General features: G+C 41.3%; 1 protein-coding gene across 1 annotated transcript in view; it reads right to left on the bottom strand.

The window, feature by feature from the left end:
* Positions 1-27781, bottom strand: part of COP1 (COP1 E3 ubiquitin ligase) — a 693430-nt gene that overhangs the window by 188469 nt on the left and 477180 nt on the right. The window contains exons 16-17 of the mRNA XM_069231565.1: positions 5164-5281; positions 3348-3472 (exon numbers count right to left, since the gene is read on the bottom strand). Coding sequence (XP_069087666.1) covers positions 3348-3472; positions 5164-5281 — 243 coding nt within the window. The remainder of the gene's footprint in view (positions 1-3347; positions 3473-5163; positions 5282-27781) is intronic.

The following is a 27781-nucleotide window of genomic DNA, read 5'->3' as shown; positions in this document are numbered from 1 at the left end:
CCACAGAATATCCTGTACTTTCTGCTGCACCCACTGGATCCTCCCAGTCCCCACAGAATGATCAGCCAGTCCTGCAACAGTTGTGTGCGTAAATGCACATTTTTTGCCGGACATCAGGGTACTGGCACACGTGGAACCTTTTTCAGCACAACTGCGCCCGCACTATTGACATCCATTTCGTAAGCATCTTGTGAGCCAATCTGATCCCAACTGAGGTAGAATATATTTGATTGTATACTGAATGGAAAAAGCATAGATCAAACATTTGACCATGTCTGTATTGGGCCAAGTCCTTCAGGAAAGGAACAGGACACTAAAAGAGTCGCTGGCTCAAAGCTAGACGATGTTTCTATGCAGCTGTGGAAATCCTCCAGTAGCAGAACGCTGGAGCGAATGAAATTAAAAGGCATAATAAAATCACGAAAGATCCATGGGAACAAAGGGGTGGTAAATTCAAGGTGGTGCTACTGGGTCAGTGGAAGAGAAACCGCATACAGGAATGGTGGCTTCAAAGGATGATGCAATGTATAGAGTGTGTGCGCCTAAAATCAAGCGAGTCTTCAATGAAGACAGCTGCACTACCCAGAAACACTAAAAATGCAGCAATAAGTGTGTATAAATGTATTCCCTCCTTGGGTTGAAAATCAAAAAAAACGGGCTTCTGTCTTCTTTGACCCAAATTACCTGAAGGCGAAATAGCAATTGTGCGATGCAGCAAGACACAAATGATCGAACTAGTGATATGACAGTGGTGGGGAAGTTATCAGGACGTCCTTCAGGGGCAGAAGTGTGCCAGGTAAATGTCAACGCCACAAGAGAATCTCATAAATATGCCCATGGTCGATACCCAATTTTTTTTTTTAGCTTTTCAATATAAAAAGCTTGGGAATCTATAAAAGGTTAAGGCTGCAAAACTTCATGCATCAGACTGCTTTCAAACAGAAGTGATTGGGAAAGTTAAAGTACAGCAAGGAAACCAGGACACACATTGGTTGCAGCAAAGGAAGTCGTATTTGAAAGCACAGTGTATTCAGCATCTGCACTGGATATATTTCAGAATGTTGTGGTCCTTGCCAGTACTGAAAGCAAGTCCAGAAATCACATTGGTGAACCCTTTCTAGAGAATCAGCTTGTAGTTATGAAAGACCATGCGAGTACACAGTAGACACAACTAAATTGTAAAGAACATGCTCTCAACGAACTTAGCCACTACTAACTACCATTTTTGGATTCACACTATGATACATTTTCTAGCAACGGCAAAAACTATAAAAGCTGTAGAGCCACTCCTTCTGAGCCTTGGTTCTCCGAAAAATTAGAGATCAAAAACAACACTGTCATAGGCAAGAACGTAGGTGGAGATTAAACTAGGACATCTCAGAGAAAGAGACCTAGAAACTCATATAAAGAACTGGTTCCAAAGGAAAGAACTCTTTAATAAACTCATAAGATTGAGGCTTCTAAAAACTCCTCTAAAGAGTTGTTTGCCAGAGTAAAGAAACTGGCCAACCTCCTTGATAATAAGAACAACATGACAAACCAATCCTTCTGTAACATTCTAGCCTCTTCTTTCCAAGTCAAAGTAAAAAAGTGTACAATATATTTTCTGCCATTAACAGACAATCATCTTCTCTTCCGGACGTAGCTGTCTCCTCCAGTATCCATGATCCAAATGAACCGTCCCAATGCCCTTCTAACGACTATAGTGATGTTAATAGCCCAGCAAAATTGTCATCATTCTCTCAATTAACACCTGATCAGGTCCAGAGCTTACTTAATATCAAATCTGGCTACCCTTTGGATCCATGTCCACTTAAGATAATCCAAATGGCATCAGAAATCACGGTCCTTCATCTAACTTTTTTGATCTTATGTTCAGAACTGGCTATTTCCCCCAGGAATGGAAAAAAAAGCCTCTATCCGTCCTCTCCTGAAAAAAACCTAATCTAGACACTTCAGATACCAATAACTATTGACCAATTTCCCACTTTCCCTTCCCGGCGAAAACTGTAGAAAAGGCTATCAACCAGGAACTTGCCGCCTTTATCAACAACTACCTTTTTGACCAGACTCAGTAAAGCTTCAGAAGTGAGCACAGTAATGAACTGGCTCTGATTGCTGCTTCTGAAGAAATCAGACACTCGCTCAACAAAGAAGGGAATGTTGCTCTAATTTCATTAGACCTCTCAGCGGCATTTGACATGGTCAATCATAAGTTACTAATTGACCGTTTTCACTCCATTGGAATCAGGGGAATGGCGCTTGCCCTTTTGAAATCATTTCTTTTGGAACAAGAGTAATTCGTCCCCTTGGACGAATTCACTTCCCCCCTGTTTTTGCTACCTTGTGGTGTACTGCAGGGCTCCTCCCGAAGTCCCACCCTTTTTAATCTTTACATTACCCCTTTGGCAAGTCTTATTAAATCCTTTGGTTTTCCTATGCCACAGATAACCCAGATTGTCATCTCAGTAGCTAGCAACCCTGAGGACACAGTGACTAGATTCCACAATTGAATGTTGCAGGTCAGCAGATGGATGAACGAAAACTGTTTAAAGATGAATTTGGGTAAAACCGAAGTTCTCTTGTTTGGAAAGGACGTGTCTTTCTGGTCCCCTAGTTGGTGACCACCAGAAATGGGTATCTTACCCACACCAGTATCAAGGTCAAACATTTAGGAATCTTATTCAACATCAATCTCTTGTTCAAAAATCAGATCAATGTAATCACTTCCTCCTTCTTCTTCACCCTGAAATTACTCAGGAAACTTTTCCCATTCATTCCTCCTGAGATGCAGAAAACAGTGGTAGCAGTTCTTGTGTTGCCTAAATTGGACTACTGTAATGCTCTCTTCATCAACCTGCAGAAAAAAATTCTGAACAGAACACGGCAGCCGGACTCTTATTAAGGATCCCTAAACATCAGTCTGCAACTCAAGCTCTGACCCAACTACACTGGCTTCCCATTAGGAAGCGTGTTGATTTCAATGCTTTGTGCACTGTGTTCCGGGAACTTCATGGCACTGATGCTATCTTAAAGGTAGGCTCCGGTGGTATGCCCCGTCAAGATTCTTATAATCATCCACAGCTAACCAAAGTGTGTGTGATCGTGCAGTACAGTGCAAATGTTCGTGGAAAGCCAACTGCCTTGCTCACACTTTGGATGCAGCAGCAGGGAAAGGGAGAAGTTGAAGAAATATTTTAATTTTAACAATTTTTCACTGAAATGCGTCCAATAGGAGATGCCAGACTAATTAAGAATTGTGACATCATTTTGGAGCAATGGGGCACATTTACGACACTTCATACTTCATTTCTCTATGCAACAATGGAGTATACAGCTTAGCTTACCGCAGGCAATGTAATCCCCGTTGGAGGCAAGGCCGACAAAGTTCTTCTCGTTGATGTGACCCTTGAAGGAGCGAAGGCAATGAGGCTTCCCCACGTTCCACAACTTCAACTGGCTGTCTGTGGACCTAGGAATGTAACAGAGCAAGACCTTTGGGAGACCATCAAAGAGCAGTATGGAAACTATCATGCCTCAATGAAAAGTCAATGCAGAAGAATCCAAGAGAAAAGCATGTGGCTAAAGGGTGAGGACTAAATAGACCTTACATGTTAAAGCCTAGCAAGTAATCTATTGAAAAAGCATGCTAGGATGATAAAGCGCACCGAAAGTGCGCATTGATGAACCACACAAAAGGAGCAACATATGACAAGCTTTGGCAAAGTCAAAAAGTCTGGCTTTAAAAGAAAGTTGTATGATAATATTCTGTATTACGAGCAGATTGCATGGGAATGGATATGTATTTGTGTAAAAGCAAAGAACTGTAAAATAATATTGGTGTAGGTTTAAATGTCAGTTGACAATTGCACTGTCAACCCAGACCTAAAAATCCATGTAGGTTAATGCCTGCCCTCCTCCAATCTGTGCTTCTGCCAGAGAAAAAACACCATCGTTTTTTTTTTTACTTACCTAAGACAATTTAATAGCATGTATGTGCCCTTAAAAGTTCAACCTCAGGCACTTGGATGAATTAACAAAATGAAGCACACAAATTCTACCCACTCAAAATGTACTCCTGGCTCCCAACATTTAAGCAGAGCCAAAGCCCCTCTCCTGATGTTTTCACATAATTGTGTGGCGACTGCTGCGCTTTCAAGCCAGACCATGAAAAAAGAACGAGAGAGAAAAAAGTTTGGATGTGTTACAGAATGGAGGGAAAGGAAAGCTCCTGGCTGTGCTTTATCTGTGTAAGGTCCCATTCACCACCAATAAGCAAACTGCTGAAACAAAACAGTTGGGTTAGATTAAGCATTTTTGTGGGAAATCAATACGTATCAGTAGTTTCCAAGATCGTAACAGGATACACAAGTAAACATTTGCACAAACTGCATGCTCCAGCTGCAGTTAAAAACAGAACGCAACACTGTGACCAACACTGGATGTTTATCATGCTAAGCTGGTTCCCGCAACTGTGTTTCGATCAGTGAACAGTGGTTTTCCCAGTGCATTATTTTTTATGAAATATTTTATTGGCCTTAAGTATTAATGCACCCAAGATAACAGCCAATAGATTATTTTAAAAAAAATCGTACATTATTTAATAATGAATCATGTCGGTCAGTTTGGAAAATGAAATATGCCTGATCCGGTCAGTGATCTTCGTTCTATGTGTATGGATATCAATGTCAAACAACACGGCCATTTATTGTGTTCCACTAGGGTGAATGGCTGTTCATTCCCTAGCCTGAGCAGACTACTCTATACACTGGCATCCAGAGCCCATTATACAGGTTTGAAGCAACACTGCTGTGTTAGTGGGATATGTTTTAAGTTAGTTTATTTTGTGGAAAAAGGGACGCACGGCTGAGGTGACCACACTGTGCCAACTGTATGCTTTTGTGCAGTTATAAAAGTAAAACCTTGCCAGTAAAATAGTATATTAACTCAATTCCATAGCTGGTTTGAAAAGAGATTAAACTTTGGATTCGCTAAATTTAGAAATTTAAAACCGGCTGAAATGTTTTCAGTGAGATATTTATGAATGATAGACGCATTGGCACTAATGATTTTTGGCCTACGCTTTCACCTGGTCTTCTTTTTCTTGATGAGCCCCATGCTTGTTTACACCATAGAAACAATCAATCAAAACATTCTACTCACGCAGAAACTATTTCTTCACCGTTGACAAACTTTGCATAGGAGACTGCCTTGCGGTGGCCTTTGAACACCATGATTGGTTGCTTCGTATTGCGCAGGTCGTAGTAGTGGACACAGTGATCTAGGGTTGAAAAAAGAAATACATGAATATGAGATGGGGCTGACAGTCACCTTAGATCATTCCTCATTTTGTATTGTATTGTATTGTATTGTAATAGTATTTATATAGCGCTTACTACCCCTGACGAGGCGTCAAAGCGCTTTTTGGCGAGTAGCACGCTACTACGGAACCCAAGAGGAATTAGTGGTGGATTAGTATAGGGAAATACGAGTACAGTTTTTGTATTATTATGAGTTAATTTGAGCAGAGGATATGCAAGTTTGTTAGTTGGATTGACTCGAGTAATGGAGGAATAGAGGAAGGAAAAATCTAGAAGTGTTAATTGGGGAGTTTATAGTAATAGGATGAGGCTTGGCATGAGTAAAGGAGAGATGGAGGAGGGAAGAGTCTGTGGAAAGGGTTAGGGAGATCATAGTAGCAGGAGGGGTTTTGAATGAGTCAAAGGTGAGATAAATGAGGGAGAATTTAGTAGGGTTGTTTGGGAGTTCATTGAAGTAAACTGAGGTTTGGGTGAGCTAGATGTGGAAGAGGAGGGAAGAGCTTAGGCAGGGTATTTTGGAGATGAAAGTAGTAGAATGGGTTTGGGATGAGCCAGAGTGGGGATGGAGGATAGATTGATAGAGACATGACATATGGTGATGAGTAGACAAAGTAAAGCTTACAAGAGAGTACATTTATATTATTTTTATGTATTTATAATTGTATTTATATATTACACATATATATATATATATTACACACACACACATATATATATATATATATATACACACATGTTTTTAATCATTATTTCTTTAATTTATTTATTCATTATTATTTTCACTTTAGTTATTTATAATTTGAATTTTATTTATAGATTTTATTTTATTTATTTTAATTTAATTTTTCCCTAGAGTAAAAAATAGATATGTAAATACTTAGGCCCGTATTTATACTTTTTTTAGCGCCGCATTTGCGCCGCTTTTTGACGGCTAACGGCGCAAACCTACAAAATACAATGGTATTTTGCAAGTTTGCGCCGTTTTTGCGTCAAAAAACGACGCAAATGCGGCGCTAAAAAAAGTATAAATACGGGCCTTAGTAAGGGAATATATGTTCAAGGAATATAATAATGGGTATAATATGAGGAAAAAGTAGTATTGTATAACACAGACTTTCAAGATTTGTAATATTTGAAGTTAATTAATAAGTGTACTTTTCTACTATTTATGTTTCCTCAACTTTTGAACAGCAAAATGCTTATGATAAAACATTTGATTAGTGTGATATAAAACGAAAGCAGGGATTCATAAGTATCTAATATAATAACCTACCTAGGAGCTATGCAATGACCTATTAACATGTTAAGCATAGAATAACATACACATATATATGTATATACATACACACATGCATACACACACACACATATACACACACACGCATATATATATTTAACTGTGAGTAAATAAACATTTGTTAAACAGGTTTCAATAGTATGTGTGTAATTTATTGTTATATCATAGTAGCAATCCATATTTCCTAAAGAACTATACATACATATCTAGAATATACACAATCAGATTAAAAATATTTATCAACACAGGCATATGCAGTCCATTGCTGTTTGAATATGGTGGTGATGAAGGAAAGAACCAACTCTTGAGTAGTCTTCTGAAGACACAATAGTTATCCATGGATCTTATTATTTGAGGGTAATGAATTCCATAGTTTGGCTGCTTGACTGGAAAAGGATGTACCACCTTTAGTCTGTCTTGTATGGTGGTGTTCTAAGGCGGGGTGCCAATCTTGAGCAGAGGTTTCTTTGTTGAATGTATTTGGTTATTTTGTTTCTGATACAAAAGCTGTTCTGATCCCTGTATAGCTCTGTGGGTGATACAAAAAATCTTGAAGGTGAGTCTTCTGGCAACGGGTAACCAGTGTAGTGCTCAAGACAGAGGAGATGTGGGCTTGTGGCTTTACATGTAATAATAGCTTGGCAGCAGAGTTCTGAATAGGTTGTAGTTTTCTCATAATAGACAGAGATGATCCATGATAGAGGCCTTTGGCATAATCCAGTTTGATAGTACAAGAGACATAGTAGCCTGCACCTTGTGTGGAAATCCGAGGTGGGGGAAGATGCGTCGCAGAGTCTTGAAGCTTGTTTGTGCTAATTTGTCCACTTGGGCATTCACTGTTAACTTGGAGTCCATGGCAATTCAAAGGTTTTTAACTTCCTTGGATACTTGAGGAGGTGGTCTGAGATATTCAAGCCAGGTGCACAGTGGGTCATAATTTTTCCACTCACCACATATGAGTATTTCTGTTTTGGAGGCATTTAGTTTGAGATGGCTCCAAGTCATCCACTGATCAACGGCTCCGAGGCAACTGAAGATTTGTGAGTTTTTAATGTCTTTGGGGCATTCCAATTTAAGTAGTATGTGTGTGTCATCTGCATAGTTGTAGCATGCGAGTTGAAAATCATTGATCAGTTCTGGTAATGATACCATGTAGATGTTGAAAAGCAAAGGTGAGATGATTGATCCTTGGGGGACCCCTGCTTTTGTGAGGTTTGATCAACAACAAAAGGCAACTCATAACTTGAAATAAATGCACATTCTAAACATATAGGAATAAACTTATGAGTGCTCATACACTGACACACATTGTTGCCTTGATATGTACTTCCGGGTTTACAATAGTAGACCCGTTTTAATAGTGAACAAACAATTCAGTGGGGCACATCAACAATCAATGTCTATACTTTTATAATATCAAAATGAGAGGACATGAGAGAATCTAGTATGTTCAAACTAAATTGCTAATTGATAAATCTTCCTTTTCTGAAAAAAACAATAACTAACCAAAGAAAAAAAACATGTACTCATATAAAACTAACCAAACAGAAATGTCCATGCAAATAGAGAATTTTAATACAAAAGAATATATCATATTATACACATAAACATATAAACATATATACACAACATGTAGAAAAAGAATGAAAAGCCATCAGCCGACACGTGTTTCGTCCTGACTGGACTTCTTCAAGGCTGAGAGAATCACAACATATAACAATCAATTACAACAAATATATATATACAATATATACAAATATTAAAATAAATACACATCCAATATTTTATCCTTTCCCTTTCCAAAATACAAAAAACAGATAAATTATTTGGTCAATTAGGTACACAAGCTCTTAAAAATGCATATTATTTATAATATTTCTCTTGGTTTAAAGCTAAACAAGAGACTTCAGAGGAAAGGAAGAAAACCACCACCACAACCTCAGTGGTGAAGTGTTTATTTGAAGTATCCAACAATATATTTCCCATGTCCCCAAGAGTAGGTCTGTTGAAGCCACAGCGATAGTTAGCCATGCAACATGCAAGCCCAAGTGTAAATGAATTTCTTTTTCGTTGGCATTCGATCACTTTATGTCTAAAATGTCTTTTCTTTCAAAAGTAAACTACTTATAGCCCAGAATAACCCCTCATTGTGTAATGGTGAGGAAAAAGAGTCTAATAAATATATACCTTTATTTGCTTCTATGTCCGTATAATCATATACCATTTATCATCCTCTATGAAGAAGGAGGGGGAACGTGATAATTTAGTTACTCCCATTTCGCTTGGCAGAATTTAGGGAATGCCAATAAAGTGTACTGTAGTGCAATTACTGACCTGTTTTAATCATAGTCAGTCACTTCCTTGCTGTCTTCAAAATGAATCTAAATTACAGGAATCGCAAACCTCATGTATTGAGGAACCAACTGAAATACAAATAATTACAATAAATCCAATGTCCTCCCTAAAAGGAACTCAATTCCTATGTGATCATCTTTTATAGCAATGTCTCCACACTATCCTGGTAATGGAGCCAGCATTCTAATAATGCTCCGTTTTTCATTGAATTCGCAAATCTCATGTATTGAGGAACCAATTGAAATACAAATAATTACAATAAATCCAATTTCCTCCCTAAAAGGACCTCAATTCCTATATAATCATTTTTTATACCAATGTCTCCACACTATCCTGGTAATGGAGCCAGCATTCTAATAATGCTCCATTTTTCATTGAATTACATAGAATACATTTCCCAAACTTCTACCATACACTTACCTATATGCCTCTCTCTCTGTTCTTAAATCTCGTCCCTGTTCTATTTCCCGATGTATCTCGGCGAGAGCATCGAGGGCCTCTGTACCTCGTCTCACTCTCCCCGACTTTTCCAAAGGAAGTGTACATCCCTCGCCAGCATTTTGCGCGCCACATTAGTACTCAAACCGAGTTCATTGGCACTAACAATGGACAGAAGCTTACCCATAGAACCACGGCGGGCATTTTGAAGTGGTTCCTATTGAGTGAAAACTAACACAAAGTCAAGACGAAATATCGTCTATATCGTATGTAGACATTCTAAGACGGCGATTTCAATACTTCAAATCCTTTGCCGTTATTTTAAACGCCGCGTTAATACTTAAACATAATTCATTAGCCGGAAAAAAAGGAAAAGCACCTGCCTATGAAACCGCGGCGGCCATTTTGAAGTGGTTCATATTTAGTAAATACTACCACCCAATAAAGACAAATTGTCATTTATGGCCTATGCAAACCTTTAAAAGCGGCAATTTCTATGTCTCATATCCTTCAACTAGTACACCAGCCGTATTTACCCACTTTAAGCGAACAATGAACACGGATTTACACCTAGTCAATATGACTAAAGCGCCCATATATCAAGAAATTTATGTTTACTCGAAATTATTAAACAACGCAGAAGAAAACCTGTCTACTACATATAACTATGGCAGCCATTTTCCAAATGGCAAAACCATATATCACATATAACGTTTTAGTAGTAAACTTTAACGCAGTAATCTTTCAACTTTATGAGTGAGTACAAATTGGATCTATTTGCCAACCAAAGAAATAAATTTTCAACCACCCAATATCATGATGGTAAAGTAATTTCTAACCCCAGTATGTACACAAATGTCACCTTAGTGAACATATAGAGTGAAGTCGTAACCGGTCTCCCCAACATATAGAAAATTCAAATGAGAAGGGAAAGAACCCTCCCTATCTTTCAAGGACACGAAATAGAAAGGATATTGACAAAGTTAGTGACTCATATCATTTGTGTGTTGTTCTACATTCATAGTATGCCAAATGGATACATTCAGAGGAAATGGTACAACTCATCATCCAAATTCATGCCCATTTCAATCGTTCTTAATTTGATAATCCATTTTGCTTCATTTTTACGCAAGTCCAATGTTCTGTTGCCACCCCTAGCGTTCACCGGGATTTGATTTATACCCATATATTTTATTAATGGAACCTCAGTTACTAGATGTTTATCTTTAACATGCCGTACTAGCGGTGATGCTATGTCATAATTTCTTAGGGCTCTGATATGTTCTTGAATACTTTCCTTCAAGGGTCTTATTGTGCTGCCCACATATATCTGGCCACATATGCATTCCAATATGTATACCACAAATTTCGTATTGCAGTTAATAAAAGTGGAGATTTTATATTTGTCACTACCATTGTAGCTGAATTCAGTGGTTTTATGCAATGCCATACTGCACATATTACAATTACCACACCTATAGAAACCCGCAATTTTATTCGGAAGCCATGTTGCTTTACTTTCCATTAGAGGTGGTAAAAAACTTTTACAGACTTCATTTCTGATAGTTTTACCTCTTTTATGAATCATTTTAGGTTTCTTAGGAAGTAAAGCAGCAAGTGTTTCATCTGTCTGTAGAACATTCCAATGTTTACATAGAATGTGATATATATTGTGACTGTTTTGGCTATATGCCGTACAAAAACTCATTGCTCTGTATGATGAACTGTCTCGCATCTTTGTCTTTTGACCCAGTAGGGTGGTTCTACATGTTTGATCAATCTTTTTCCTTGCTGTTTTAATGATACGATTGGAATAGCCTCTCTGTGTGAATCTATCTTCCAATTTATTTAGTTCTATGTTACATACATTGGGATCGCTACAATTTCTTTTCAATCTGGTCATTTCCCCAAATGGGATGGCTGAAATTTGACTTTTAGGATGCGCACTTTCTGCATGTAATACCGAATTGCAGGCTGTTGGTTTGCGGTAAACTTTCGTATGGATCTTATTATCTGTGACGGATATCTCTAGATCTAAAAAACAGACTTTGTTCTTGCTGAATTCATACGTCATATTAATATTGAAGATGTTACAATTGATGTATTCATAGAATTCCTTTAATAGTTGTTCCGATCCAGTCCAGATCATTAAAACATCATCAATATATCTTCCCCAGAAGAAAATGTTGTCGGTAAATACAGAGGGGCCCTTCTTCCAAACATGTATTGCTTCAAAGAAGCCCATATATATATTCGCATATGAAGGAGAGAACCGTGAACCCATAGCTACTCCTTGTGCTTGCTTGAACCATTGCCCCTCATGTAAAAATACATTGTTTTCCAATGTAAATTCAATCATAGATAGTATCATATCAGTATGTTCCATGTATGATGCAGATCTCTCAGACAGAAAATGCCGTACTGCTTGTAAGCCCTTATCTTTGGGAATACATGTGTATAAGGAAGATACATCTAAGGTGACCAGCATCATCTCTGGAGTCCAGTTCACGTCCTCCAGCTTACAAAACATCCTTCGTGTCCTGTAGATATGAAGGAATGTTTTTCACAACAGGCTGCAGATAGCTATCAATGAACTCGGAAAGTCTCTCCGTAGGCGCTCCTATTCCCGATATTATGGGTCTGCCTGGTGGTGAAATGGCACTCTTATGTAGTTTAGGTAATACATATATACAAGGTGATGTAGGATAAGGATTGAAGATATTTTTTCTTTGGTTAGTTATTGTTTTTTTCAGAAAAGGAAGATTTATCAATTAGCAATTTAGTTTGAACATACTAGATTCTCTCATGTCATCTCATTTTGTGAGGTTTGGTTTGGACGAGAAGGGGGGAGAATAGATAATATTAGTTCTGTTTTGAAGGTAGGATGTAATCCAGTCAAGAGCAGTCCCTTCTACGCCGGCTTCGTGGAGTCTTTGAATTGTGGCGGGACTAAGCCCCTATAAACCTCACTTTGCGCTCCTGCTACATAGGAAGCATTGGATCCTGTTTGAGGCTGTTGGAGGCGGGTCCTAGCCCTCATAAATCTGTCATCGTACTCCCTTGGCTCTCTCTTCGTGCTATACATAATTTTGAGGAATTTTATTAACTTACTCAGGATGGGGAAAAGGAAAGCCAGCGGTAATTTTACTGGGCAGGGAGGGGAGAAGAAAATACCTTGACATGCCGCTGAAAATTGTACACTGACTCAAATCAACGACCTAATAGAGGAAGTAGAGAGCTTGTTAGCTACTAAACCTTCTAAGTCTTCCAAGAGAGGGACCAATGTCTCAACTAAAGACATAAAAACCTTTTTTTCCCCTGTAAAGAGAGAGCTGTTACCAGTGCTACCACAAGGGTCTCATTTAGAGCCTACTATATTAGAAACTTCGGCCAATTTAAGAGAGAGCCCAAAATTTAGCGTGTTAAACCAGCAGGGTAGCGTATCTCCTTCTATTAACTGTTCTAATAGTTTTTTACCTCTTGTCTCCCTGGCTACCTCCAGTATAGAGAGGAATGTATCAAAGGAAGCTGAGGAGCCATCAATACGCTTAGCAACGGAGGGGGAACTTCCTGTTGAGACACAGTTAAGACAAATAAGAGCTGAAATGGTTAGCCTAAGAGAGTATCTTACATCCTTTAGTCACGTGATATACGAGAAGTTGGGCGGCATAACTGCCGTAATCGGGGACATAAGGAAATCCTCTTTAAACCTGAGTCTAACTCTCTACCCACGCAAATTCAACAAACTGAATTGTGTATAGCTGGAACACATAGGGGAAAGAGGGCTGGATTGGTAGTACAATACTGCCAACAGGAAGAATGTTTACCCCCTGAAGTGGTCGATTCAAATAAATGTGACACTAATTTGATAAGAGGGGCAAACCACGAGATGTCCAGAAGTAAGCCTTTAGTTATTAGTAACAAAGGCCCCCCTCAAAGTACCCTATCAAGCCAAACTAAGCATAGTCAGTATGACGTATATACGATGAACATTCCTAAGTTAAATCATGGATCAAAGGAACAAGGGGATTCACTTAAAAATAAAGTAATCCACTGGATAAGGGGCGTAAAGAAATGTAGGTCTGTTATAAGGGATGACATAGTAACTGTCCAGAGATATTCAAGTGATAGCTTAGAAACAGATCTTATAGGGCTGAAATTAAACAGCCAGAGCTTAGTAAAGGGCCTTTTAGCGCTTGACCAAAGATCGAGACCTAGTACTTCATCCCAAGTGACTCTTCCCCAATCGATCCCCCAATCAACGGCTAATTTGTTTCTTAAAGGGAGCGCTAACAATCAATTGCTTCCCAGTATATGTACTCTGAGAGGGAGTAGTAGGAGCAGCCCAATTTTAATTGTGGATTGAAGCAAAGCCCCCGTAGTGGAAGTAGGGAGTGATGATATACTCAGTAAAAAGGCTATGGACCCCTGTGCCTTAAGCAACCTGTCATTGGGTACCGTGGGAGTAGAGGCAGGAATATACTGCAATGCTCAAATAGCAGGGAGGGATTGCAGAGCTACACCCTCTTTAAGTAAGACCAAAGAGAGGCTACAAAATATTGGGGGTGGAAATGATCCACTAATTAAAATTTTATCTTGGAATGTGGCAGGTGTGTTATCAAAACAACCATCCAGAGTGGTGTAGTTTTATAGATCAACAACATATTATCTTATTGCAGGAGACATGGGCCCCTTCTGCGACCTATAGAGCAGGTTATTGGACCTTTCAAAAGGTTGCGCTCCCATCACCATCTGGTAGGGCATCAGGGGGTCTGATAACTTGGCTAAAGCACAATCTGTTCCCCAAGGCAAAGGAGCTGTTTACTCCCACCAGGGACATACTAGCTGTGGAGGTCAAATTTAGCAGCCGAAGGGGGCCGGTTTGCATAGCAATTGTAAATATATACATCAGACCTGGCCCACAAAGGACCCAGATTATTCTGCTAAATTTACTTGCAGATCTTTTGAACCAATTACCAGGGGGGCAGGGCCTAATCGTTGCAGGAGACTGTAATATGCAACTGAGCTGTAAGGATGACTCCCAGCAAAAAGGAATACAGTTTGTGGATCCATGGGATAGATCAGGGCCGGTCCAGGCTGTAACAAAGAAAACAGGGGGAGCATTAGATTTATTTGAGGATTTAATAAAAGTAAAGGGGCTACGAACAGTAAATGGTAACACGAAGTCAGATACTCCGGCGATGCCTACATACAGAAAAGGTTTATATTCAAGCCACCTAGATTATGTCCTAGTAGATGACGCACTTTGGAATTCTCTCATTGACATGGTTGTTTTTCCACGAGATGATAGCGACCATCAAGCTCTTTGTATATCCTTCTGAACCTCCTCATTTAATTGTAACACACTGACTAAGTGGGTGAAGGGTAATGCCTTTACCGTGACAAAGATTAGATAAAATGTGAGATGGGAACTGGTGGAAGAAGATGTAAACTTCCAGATATCAATCTATAAAGCAGTTATATCGCCGCTCCTCACCTTGAAGTACATTGATTCTGTACCGGTTGACCTGATTAATTTGCATAGTATTTTGGTCAATCGATTAAGACCATATTTCAAGGTAGTAAGGAGGCAGCTAGAGGCTGGGGATAAACCATCGAGATGGTTCTCCAGCTCCTGCCAGCAGGCAAAAACACAGCTATTGGGCGCACTGAAGGCAGAGAATTGCCGAGAGATAAGAGCAACTAGGACTGCATACAAAATAGAATTGAAAAATGCCAAAAAAGAGAGGGAATCTAAATATTGTAACGGTTTGGCAGATGCTCTCAATGAGAAGGATTTTAAACTGTTTTGGAAATTAGTGGCAGGGAAAGGTCACTCTCAAACCGTGGAGAACTACCCAGCAATCCAGCCAGAGATCTGGGTGTCACATTTTGGGAATCTATATAGAGCGGCTCAAATTAGCAATATTACTGTTTCTCTACCAAAATCCCAGAGCCTCCCTACTTCTCATACATCAGCTACCGGATCAGTCACATCATCCAAATTTGATCTGGACTCCTTTTCTTTAAAAGAAACAACTTCAGCTCTCCAAACATTACGTAAAGGCAAGGCCCCTGGGCTAGATGGTATCCCAGGCGATATGTACTTGTCTCTGCCCAGAACTTGGTCTCTATAACTAAATGCGCTTAGCAACGAGATACTGAGGGGTGGTAGGCTTCCTCCCACATGGCAAGGAGCAATCATAGTACCTGTTTTTAAAAAGGGGTCAAGAGAAGTACCAACTAACTATAGACCAATAAGTTTAATTGATGTTAGCCAAAAAATATTTTGTAAGCAGGTCCTGACTAGACTGCAGACATGGATAGAGGACTCCCACATCCTTTCCAATTTTCAGGCAGGATTCAGGAAGGGAGTGAGCACAATAGACCAGGCATTCAGGATCAATCTCCTTTGTTGGAAATACCTGACACTTAGCAAGAGCCACTTGTACGTGGCCTTTATCGACCTAAAAGCTGCTTTCGACATGGTCCCTCTGGACTTATTGTGGAATGTCCTGGAGACCTACCAACTTGACAAAGAATTGCTGAGATTGATTAGGTACCTTCATGAGGGCACTTATGCCCAGGTATGCTGGTCTCAAGGCGGAGATCTGACAGAAGCCATACCTGTTGATAGGGGGGTTAGACAGGGGTGTGTTTTGGCTCCCACTCTGTTTAACCTCTTTATCAACGGTGTGGTAGATCACCTGATGTACTGTAATCATGATGCCCCAAAGTTAGCAGGAGTCCCTGTCCCCATTTTAATGTTTGCGGACGATACCTTATGGATTTCAAGAACCCCAATGGGTTTACAAAATGAACTTGACGCTTTTTCTAATTTTTGTACCATGAGGGGCCTTGAAATAAATCCAACGAAGACAAAGTTTATGGTCTTTAATCCGCATAAGTCGTTTAGGGGGAAAAGGTCTATAGCAGGACAACTGGTAGAGAGAGTCAGTCAGTTTGACTATCTGGGGATCAGACTAGCAGTCAATCAACAGTGGTCGGCACAGATCGGGAAGAGTTTGTCTGTCCTTCGGCAGAGGTCAGTAGCAATAGGTAGGAAAATTGCTAACATCTAGGAAGGGGAAATTTCACCTGCTATCACAGTACACAAAGCAGCGGCAGTGGCTGCTTCAACTTATGGTACTGAGTTATGGGGGTACTGTAATTCTAGAAGTCTGACGACGATAGAAAATGAAAATGTCACTTACCCAGTGTACATCTGTTCGTGGCATTAATCGCTGCAGATTCACATGCTGTGCATAGTCCGCCGTCTGGTGTTGGGTCGGAGTGTTACAAGTTGTTTTTCTTCGAAGAAGTCTTTTCGAGTCACGAGACCGAGGGACTCCTCCTCCTTTGTTTCCATTGCGCATGGGCGTCGACTCCATCTTAGATTGTTTTCCCCGCAGAGGGTGAGGTAGGAGTTGTGTATGTTAGTAATAGTGCCCATGCAATGGAATGAATAAGTATGTACAAAATAAAGTTTAAGTAATATATTTACAAATGTACAAATGTTGAAGATTACTTCCAAATGGCTACAGGCTCCCGGGGAGGCGGGTGGGCGCATGTGAATCTGCAGCGACTAATGCCACGAACAGATGTACACTGGGTAAGTGACATTTTCAGTTCGGTGGCATGTGTAGCTGCAGATACACATGCTGTGCATAGACTAGTAAGCAGTTATCTCCCCAAAAGCGGTGGCTCAGCCTGTAGGAGTGGAAGTAGTTTGAAATAAAGTTCTTAGTACGGCTTGACCTACTGTGGCTTGTTGTGCGGATAGCACGTCTACACAGTAGTGCTTAGTAAATGTGTGAGGCGTAGACCATGTGGCTGCCTTACATATTTCGTTCATTGGAATATTTCCTAGGAAGGCCATGGTAGCGCCTTTCTTTCTGGTTGAGTGTGCCTTTGGTGTAATGGGCAGCTCTCTCTTTGCTTTAAGGTAGCAGGTTTGGATACACTTAACTATCCATCTGGCTATACCCTGTTTTGATATTGGGTTTCCTGTATGAGGTTTTTGAAATGCAATAAACAGTTGTTTTGTTTTCCTAATTAGTTTTGTTCTGTTAATGTAGTACATTAGTGCTCTTCTGATGTCTAATGTATGTAGTGCCCTTTCAGCTACTGAGTCTGGCTGTGGAAAGAACACTGGTAGTTCTACTGTTTGATTTAAGTGGAACGGTGAAATAACTTTTGGTAAAAATTTAGGATTAGTTCTTAGAACTACCTTATTTTTGTGTATTTGAATAAAAGGTTCCTGTATAGTAAACGCTTGAATTTCGCTTACTCTTCTTAGAGATGTAATGGCAACGAGAAATGCAACCTTCCACGTTAAGAATTGCATTTCGCAAGAATGCATGGGTTCGAAAGGTGGACCCATGAGTCTTGTTAAGACGATGTTGAGGTTCCATGAAGGAACAGGTGGTGTTCTTGGTGGTATAATTCTTTTTAGGCCTTCCATAAACGCTTTAATGACAGGTATCCTAAATAGTGAAGTTGAATGGGTAATCTGCAGGTATGCAGAAATTGCCGCGAGGTGTATCTTTATGGAAGAGAAGGCCAGATTTGATTTCTGCAAATGTAGTAAGTATCCTACTACATCCTTTGGAGATGCATGTAATGGTTGAACTTGATTACTATGGCAGTAGCAAACAAACCTTTTCCATTTACTTGCATAGCAGTGTCTAGTGGATGGCCTTCTAGCCTGTTTTATGACCTCCATACATTCTTGGGTGAGGTTTAAATATCCGAATTCTAGGATTTCAGGAGCCAGATTGCTAGATTCAGCGATGCTGGGTTTGGATGCCTGATCTGTTGTTTGTGTTGTGTTGTGTTAGCAGATCTGGCCTGTTGGGTAGCTTGACATGGGGTACTACTGACATGTCTGGTAGTGTTGTGTACCAGGGTTGTCTTGCCCATGTTGGTGCTATTAGTATGAGTTTGAGTTTGTTTTGACTCAATTTGTTTACTAGATATGGAAGGAGAGGGAGAGGGGGAAAAGCGTATGCAAATATCCCTGACAAATTCATCCATAGAGCATTGCCTTGAGACTGCCTGTGTGGGTACCTGGATGTGAAGTTTTGGCATTTTGCGTTCTCCTTTGTTGCAAATAGGTCTATTTGAGGTGTTCCCCAAATGTGGAAGTAAGTGTTTAGAATTTGGGGGTGAATCTCCCATTCGTGGACTTGTTGGTGATCTCGAGAGAGGTTGTCTGCTAGTTGATTCTGGATCCCTGGAATAAACTGTGCTATTAGGCGAATGTGGTTGTGAATTGCCCATTGCCATATCTTTTATGCCAGGAGGCACAGCTGTGTCGAGTGTGTTCCCCCCTGTTTGTTTAGATAATACATTGTTGTCATGTTGTCTGTTTTGACAAGAATGTATTTGTGGGTTATGATGGGTTGAAATGCTTTCAACGCTAGGAATACTGCTAACAATTCGAGGTGATTTATATGCAGCTTCGTTTGATGTACGTCCCATTGTCCTTGGATGCTGTGTTGATTGAGGTGTGCTCCCCACCCTGTCATGGAAGCATCTGTTGTTATCACGTATTGTGGCACTGGGTCTTGGAAAGGCCGCCCTTTGTTTAAATTTATACTGTTCCACCATAGAAGCGAGATGTATGTTTGGCGGTTTATCAACACCAGATCTAGAAGGTGACCCTGTGCCTGTGACCATTGCGATGCTAGGCACTGTTGTAAGGGCCTCATGTGCAGTCTTGCGTTTGGGACAATGGCTATGCATGACGACATCATGCCTAGGAGTTTTAATACCATCTTTGCATGTATTTTTCGTGTCGGATACATGGCTTGTATAACCTTGTAATTTTTTTTAACCCTTTGTGGACTTGGAGTGGCTATCCCCTTTGTTGTGTTGATTGTCGCTCCTAAGTATTGCTGTGTTTTGCACGGCAGAATGTGTGATTTTGCATAGTTGATGGAGAAACCGAGTTTGTAGAGGGTTTGTATGACATACTCTGTGTGGTGTGAACACTTTGTTAGGGAGTTGGTCTTGATTAGCCAATCGTCTAGGTAGGGGAACACGTGTATTTGCTGCCTTCTGATATGTGCAGCTACTACTGCTAGGCATTTTGTAAATACTCTTGATGCGGTCGTTATACCGAACGGCAACACTTTGAATTGGTAATGTATTCCCTTGAATACGAACCTTAGGTATTTCCTGTGCGAGGGATGTATCGGTATGTGGAAATACGCGTCCTTTAGATCTAAGGTTGTCATATAGTCTTGTTGTTTTAGCAGTGGTAATACGTCTTGTAGCGTGACCATGTGAAAGTGTTCCGATTTGATGTAGATGTTTAGTGTTCTGAGATCTAAGATTGGTCTCAGTGTTTTGTCTTTTTTTGGTATTAGAAAGTACAGTGAGTAGACTCCTGTGTTCCTTTGTGTACGTGGTACAAGTTCTATTGCGTCCTTTTGCAGTAATGCCTGGACTTCTAATTCGAGAAGGTCTAAATGCTGTTTTGACATGTTTTGTGTTTTTGGTGGGACATTTGGAGGGATTTGGAGAAATTCTATGCAATAACCATGTTGGATAATTGCTAAGACCCAAGTGTCTGTTGTTATCTCCTCCCAAGCTTTGTAAAATTGGCTTAGTCTTCCCCCCACTGGTGTTGTGTGAAGGGGTTGAGTGACATGTGAGTCACTGTTTGGTTGTAGGGGTTTTGGGACCTTGAAATTTTCCCCGGTTTCTAGGGAATTGTCCCCCTCTGTACTGGCCCTGAAAGCCTCCCCTTTGATACTGTCCCTGGTAGGTAGACGGTGTTGATTGTGAGGTGCTGGCTTGTGTCGCTTGACCCCGAAACCCCCCTCTGAAGGGTGCTCTGCGAAATGTGCCAAAAGTGCCTCTGCCCTGCGGGGAATAGAGTGCGCCCATGGCCTTGGCAGTCTCCTTTTTCAATTTCTCAATTGCCGTGTCCACATCGGGTCCAAACAATTGTTGTTCGTTGAACGGCATATTGAGCACTGCCTGTTGTATCTCGGGTTTAAACCCGGATGTGCGCAACCATGCGTGCCTTCTTATGGTTACTGCGGTATTTATTGTTCTTGCAGCTGTATCCGCTGCATCCATAGAGGAGCGTATTTGGTTATTAGAGATATTTTGTCCCTCCTCAACTACTTGTTTTGCCCGTTTCTGTAATTCTTTGGGTAGATGCTCGATGAGATGCTGCATCTCATCCCAATGGGCTCTGTCATATCGCGCTAGGAGCGCCTGAGAGTTCGCGATGCGCCACTGGTTTGCAGCTTGTACAGCAACCCTTTTTCCAGCTGCGTCGAACTTGCGGCTCTCTTTGTCCGGAGGTGGGGCGTCGCCTGATGTGTGCGAGTTGGCTCTCTTGCGAGCTGCCCCTACTACAACTGAATCTGGTGGCAGTTGTGATGTGATAAAAGCAGGGTCCGTGGGCGGTGCTTTATATTTTTTCTCCACCCGTGGAGTTATCGCTCTGCTTTTGACAGGTTCTTTAAAGATCTGTTTTGCGTGCCTTAGCATTCCCGGGAGCATAGGCAGGCTTTGATAGGTGCTATGGGTGGAGGAGAGGGTGTTGAAAAGGAAGTCATCCTCGACAGGTTCTGAGTGTAACGACACGTTATGGAACTCTGCTGCCCTAGCTACCACCTGTGCATACGCTGTGCTGTCCTCAGGTGGTGAGGGCTTGGTAGGGTACGACTCAGGACTATTGTCTGATACTGGGGCGTCGTATAGGTTCCAAGCGTCCTGGTCATCTTGACTCATGGTGGTATGAGCTGGTGAATGTGACGGAGTTTGTGCCGGTGATGTATGAGTTACAGGTGGAGGAGAGGGTGGTGGAGTTACTTTCTTCACCACTTTTGCTTGTGGTGTTTGTTCTTGTGTTTGGAAGTCGAGTCTCCTTTTCCTCCTGATTGGGGGAAGAGTGCTGATCTTCCCTGTCCCACTCTGTATGAAGATCCGCTTCTGGGTGTGGTCTACGTCAGTGGTTTGTAACTCTTCTTCAAATCTGTGTTTGCGCATTTGAGAGGACAGTGATTGTTCCTCTGAATAGGAGCTGGCAGTCGGTTCGGTTGCTGGGCGTTTTGGCACCGAAACTGTGTCTTTGCTTGTTTTCGGCTCCGAGGAGAATTTTCTCTTTTTTGTAGTCGAGCCTTCTCGGTGTCGATCATCCTCGGTGCCGCTGTCTCTGCGTCGAGCAGCTTCGGTTCCGCTGTCTCGGTGTCGACCCTTTTCGGCAGCACTTTCTCAGTCCCGAGATTGCTGCGTGCCTGTGTCTCGACCCGAGTCGGACGATCTCGGCACCGGATCGCCCTTTTTCGGTGCCGATGGACGGTCACCTATTTTATGGGTTGAGCCATGGCCTGTTGGCAGTGGCGTCCCCTGGGCCTTGTCCGTTTTCCCGTGTGGTGCTTGTTTCGACGTCTTACTCACGGTTTCTTCGACGTCAAACTCCTCCGAGTCCGATTCATGGATGGAGAAGGCTTCCTCTTCTTCTCCTTGTTCCTCGAACCCTCGTTGTCTTGTCGGCGTGGACACCATTTGCAACCTTCTGGCTCTTCGGTCACGGAGCGTCTTTCGGAAACGAAACGCATGACAGGCCTCACACGTTTCTTCCTTGTGCTCGGGCGACAGGCACAAGTTACAGACCAAATGTTGGTCTGTATATGGATATTTACTATGGCATTTAGGACAGAATCGGAACGGGGTCCGTTCCATCGGTGTCGATGTTACACGCGGTCGGGCCGACCAGGCCCCGACGGGGGTCGAAGTTACCCCGAAGGGCTACCGGAGCTCTTCACGATTCGGTGTCGATTCTATCTAACCCGATACCGAACGAAACAATACCGACGTAGTTTTCCGAAGTTCTGACTATCTTTCCGTCCCGAAACCCGGAGCGAAAAGGAACACGTCCGAACACGATGGCGGAAAAAAACAATCTAAGATGGAGTCGACGCCCATGCACAATGGAAACAAAGGAGGAGGAGTCCCTCGGTCTCGTGACTCGAAAAGACTTCTTCGAAGAAAAACAACTTGTAACACTCCGACCCAACACCAGACGGCGGACTATGCACAGCATGTGTATCTGCAGCTACACATGCCACCGAACCTGCTTTATTCGTAACTTCCTGCGGCTGCCGATGAGTACCCCTCTCATACCCTTTAGATTTGATTTAGCTTTAAACGAGGTCCACAATGAAATTGCCCTAAGACCTCTTATGTACTGGGTCCGCCTTTGGACTTCCGAACAGCTGTCCACCTACCAAACAGCTGAGCTTCTAATTGATGGTGGTGTATTAAAAATTCCTTGGTTTAAACATATTAGAGATATGAGTAAATTCCTCAAAATGGAGGAGATATGGAGAGATCCTTCTAATTTGACCAAGGAAGCAAAAGCACGTATAAGGAAGTGCTACTGGGAGACTATTTTAGTTCAAACTTTGTCTAAAAAAACTCAAGGCAGCAGGACATTACAGTTTTTAGATCACAAATGTAGTCCTAATTTTGAGGCCTATATGGACAATATAAACCCCCCTCACACTAAAACCCTTTTTATCAAATTTAGGTTAGGGATTTTGCCACTTAAGACATTCACTGCTAGGTGGAGTAAGGAGGATCACAATTTGAGATTTTCCCATTTCTGGCATGAGCAACCAGAGTCACTCGCACACTTTATGTTCTTTTGTCCCAGATATCTGGCATCTAGGAGGAAGTGGATTATTCCTTTATGCAGATCAATGGGGATAAGGAAATGCAATACATCCTTACGCATTCTGGCAAGTGATACAAGTGACAAGGTAGTTTTTGCAGTCGCAAGGTGTCTACAAACTGCTTGGGCTATAAGAACTAGAGAACTGCCATAATTGTGTGTTTTAATAATTTATTTTAGAATAAAATTACTTTAGGCTGAAGTAGACTACTAAGTGGAACCAAGATGCAAAGGTTTATAGGGTTCTAAAATTTGCTGTCTGTTTATATCGTTTTTATAATTGTGTGTTTATAGAATTTATTTATGAAGCAATTTTTTTAGGGCTTTCTAGTGTACTATGTGCCACTTTTTGTTTTATCCTTCATTTTTTTAATTGTATGATTATGGTATGTTGTTACGGGAAACTTTTATGGCTTTTAACCAAAATAAAGTTATTTATTGATTGAATTAGGGTGTCATGGTCAACAGTATCAAAGGCAGCCGAGAGGTCCAAGAGAATTAGTGCAGCAACTCCATTGCGGTCAACTGTGTTTTTCAGATCATCCAAGATTGCAATGAGTGCCGATTCAGTGCCTCTTCCTGGGCGGAATCCAGTTTGGTAGTCTGAAAGTATGGAATTGACTTAAATGAATTGTGACATCTGGGCGAATGCTGCTATTTCTATCAGTTTGCCCAGAAAAGGTCCATTTGTGATTGGTCTGTAGTTGTTGGGGTCCAGTGGGTCTTTTCTTTAATAATAGTCGTATGTATGCCCTTTTACAAGTCTTCAGGAAAAGTTCCTGTAGTTAAAGAGTTGTTGATGATTCCTCTTACAGGTGTGGCAACAGATTTTTAATGACTAGTACAGGACCAGGACAGCCTTTGTAGTTACCTCTCATGCTCTGTGGGACCAGTAAGGTAGGCACAAATTCTGCACAAATCAGCTATGTCACACATCAAATTCCACACCCCATCCATACCAAAGCTTCATGCAGGACATGAACCACTAAATCATGGGCACTCTGCAGATGGATCAAAATTCCACAGCTGGTTTCAGTTGGATGAAACATGCCAGATGCCACAAACCCTCCGAAGTTGGAAGCTGTGTGGGGGAGGGGTGGCAATAACAAAAAACATATAAATAAATAAGACTTACCTGTCGCCTCGCTGCTTCCGTGTTTGGTCTTGCTCCCCTCCCCACCCAGTCCAGAGAGAAGGGCCTGGATTGGCCTGAGCGGGCTGAAATGCCGTTCAGTGAGGGAGTGGGATCCTGGGCTTGTTCTCCACCTAGCTGTTTAACACAGACTGGTGGAGAGTTGTACGTGCAGCCCAAGTGCCGGACAAACAAACAGACAAGCGCACTTAGAGTGCACCTAGCACTCCTCCCTGTGCTGACGTGGAGGATGTTGGCCCCGGTCCTACCTACACGGAAAAATAAAATGACAATAAAATACTTTTATTATCATTTTATTTTTCTGCTCCCTTTCAGCAGGGGGTGACGCTCCTCTGCCACAGCAGAGGGGCCACCCCTGAATTCAGACACAGACTGCTGCGACTGTGCATTGTGTCCAATGTCATAATTTGCTAGTTGCATTGTGCTCCAGAAAGTAGGTTAAATATGGCCCTGTGAGTAATGAATAGGCAGTGTTTACGATGTCCAGGAGCTGGACGTTAACCTCCTGTTATAGGAATAAGATCTCAACTACACAATTGTTGACTAGCTGCTTATAGTAGTGCCTAGCAATAAGGTAATCAACAGCCTTTCTCTGCAGACCCTATGGTTCAAGAAGACTGCTGGATAACCGCAAAATTGTTTTTTTTTTTTTATGCCACAACTGGCGATTAGCTGATTGCATCGTACCAGAGAGCAACTCAACACCCCCATTCACTGGGGAGAGGCGCAACAAAAGGCTTTTGTTAAAAGTCACTGAAAGCTCGTTGTAAACCTATTCAACTTGAATTCAGCGCTTTCATTCTGTCGGCTCTCACATGAAGGTATGTATGGAGAGATGTGCTTTAGGTTATGCTGTCCAATGCTATAAACTGAATTGCTTGCATCACAAATTACGATTTCTTCTACATACTTGTATATACCAAAAGCATCATCAATACATCATAAAGGTCATACAACGTTTAGGCCGTTAACACTATGGTGCTATTATAACGTTACTGACTCTCACAACAGGGTACAGTAAAACACATGTATTGATAACACTCTCCATAACAAATATGGGTTTTAAGCAGCCTTTCAAACCCCACTGCTATTGCAGGTAATCGATGAAAAGAACATCAATGTTTTTACACAATTGCAAGATTAACCCAACGGTAAAAGTGACCAGAGATTGGTTCAAAGCTTACATAGCTTCTTTTAGAACAAGTCTGATGCACAATGCTGCAACTACGGACAGTCCAGAGCCACAGAAGCACAACAAAAACACAAAACTGCGACCGCCCAGGGAAAGCTGAAATGTCAAGGGGTAAAACTATTTGGAGAAAGTTGCCCTGATGATATGCTTTGAGTAGGTTATTGAGAAGAAAAAAACATGTAAGCCAGTGTCTGTAGATCATTGGTTTCCAACCTGTGGTGCGGATTCCAATAATGATTCAGTGGGGTCCTCAGGTTCCAGTAATTATAAAGTGGGGGTCCGCACCAGTGAAAAGGTTGGGAACCACAGCTCTAGATGGATTGCCTAATTCAACAGTGCCAACGTTTTTACGTGCCTGGGGCGATGTTATTGTGTAATCTGGCAGAAAAATATGTATCCAAATTCACACCAAATGGTGGAATAAAAGAGGACAAAATATCACCAGTGATACTGTATACAAAGACTAAAGAAGACAAATGCCTTTCTACCATAACTTTGAACTAGGCCAAACAGCAACTTGAAGAGAGGACTTGGGAAAAACTATATTTTAAAATATTACTTCCACTTGCATGATGTAAACATAGCTGCAAAGTAGCACCGTACAAAGGTTTTTGAAGGGATGCTTAGTAAAGGAAAAAAAGCAAAATGTGAATACATTTTCACAGGACAAACGATGAAAAGCGCTGACCAAAAGCCCTGTATGTATACATATATTTTGTATTATATATTTAATGGGAAACACATGATGGTGATACAGTTAGAGTTGCCTCAAGGCTAGACCAACACATATCAAACATTGACAATGACTTATTGAAATTTAAAGATTGCAAAATGAAATTGGAGAGTGCTAATTCATTAAATTATCAGGGACAAAGCCAGGTTAGTTTCAGCCTGTACCAATTTAGTCATATGTCTTTAGTGGATGCGATTTAAGGAAGAGGACTGCAGAAATAAAGATGCACGTGTCTCAAAAAAACAACACCTCTGCAGACCCTTCAAAACAAGCACATATTATCACTGAGATACTCCCAAAGCCCAGTGATCTGCCCAGGGGGCATCATCGCATGTTTCTTGATTAGGAACCACGGGCCTTGGCAATAAAATACTGGGCGGGCAATTCAGAGTACCCAGAAATCTATCCAGTTGGCAACAACGAGCCAGTTATGTTTCAATGGAACTTTGTTTCCAAATGGACTCTTGGAAATATTGAGCAATGGTTCAACTGAAAGAGCACAACCAATTTAGAATATTGCAGATACTGCAGTCTACACAATTTAGGAGACCAACCCATGGAGCATCAATCACACTGAACCAATTTCAATTCTATCCGAAGAATCACACACACACATTAGGATTTGGTCTATTCTCAGAAAAGAACAAGAAACATTATTTCTAGTCTACTATCTAATTGCAGATTTCTCGACTTTCGGATATCCCCAGGTGCCAGCCTGGATCTCGAAATCTTCGAAGCAGTGCACCACCGCATTGGCTTTGTTCCACTGAAGTGATGCAATACAGCTTGGAAGGAGTGAAAATAAGGAAATTCAAGACCAAATTATTGTCGCATCTGGCGTCACAAGCGAAACTGCTTCACACCAGGTGATTTAAACAAAGACGGTTGGTCAGGGAAATGCAAAAAAAAAAAAAAAAAGGCCAACAAATAAACTTTAATTTGCCCCACTAAATACTAAAGAAACAATAAGGCATCCAGTAGTTTTGCATGTAAGCGGTCTGTGTTGCAAATTCTACATAAGGCCACTAAATTGTCCCAGTGCCGAGCGTAAATTGACATTGTAGAGGAATACCTGGCAGTAAGGATGACATCCATGATCGCAGGTAGTAGTTCAAATGATTCCGCTCAATCTTCACATAATGAGTGTGGATTGCACATATTTGGGTGCAGAACCCAGCCTTGCTGCTGGGACAGAAGATCCTCCCGAAATTGTAGCCTGCTCAGAGGACAGATGCTGATACCCAGATGTTTCAGATACCATACTGCCCTAGACTAATCTAGAGCCCTTAGGATGACTTGGACTCAGTCATTCATGATGAGCTTCAGAGCTTGAGGAATGAGGGGCGGAGGTAGAAAATTGTACTGATGTCCCTTGCCGTACTCTAACCAGAATGCTTCTCCTAGAGAGAGCTTTCTTGTCACCTCAGACTAGCAGACATTATCCCGCAGGGATCATCTCACTGCAGAAGATGCCCTGTGCCATCTTGAGGATCAACTGCATTCACATTATGCCCTGACATTTAAAGATCCTGCCAGGTGTTTTTTTTTTTATCAGAGAGCTGCCTTGACACTCCAGCAAACTCTAGAGGTGCA

This window comes from Pleurodeles waltl, chromosome 4_2, assembly GCF_031143425.1.
Source record: "Pleurodeles waltl isolate 20211129_DDA chromosome 4_2, aPleWal1.hap1.20221129, whole genome shotgun sequence".
In the NCBI taxonomy this organism is placed as follows: domain Eukaryota; kingdom Metazoa; phylum Chordata; class Amphibia; order Caudata; family Salamandridae; genus Pleurodeles; species Pleurodeles waltl.
This window is presented reverse-complemented; position numbering and strand designations above follow the sequence as displayed.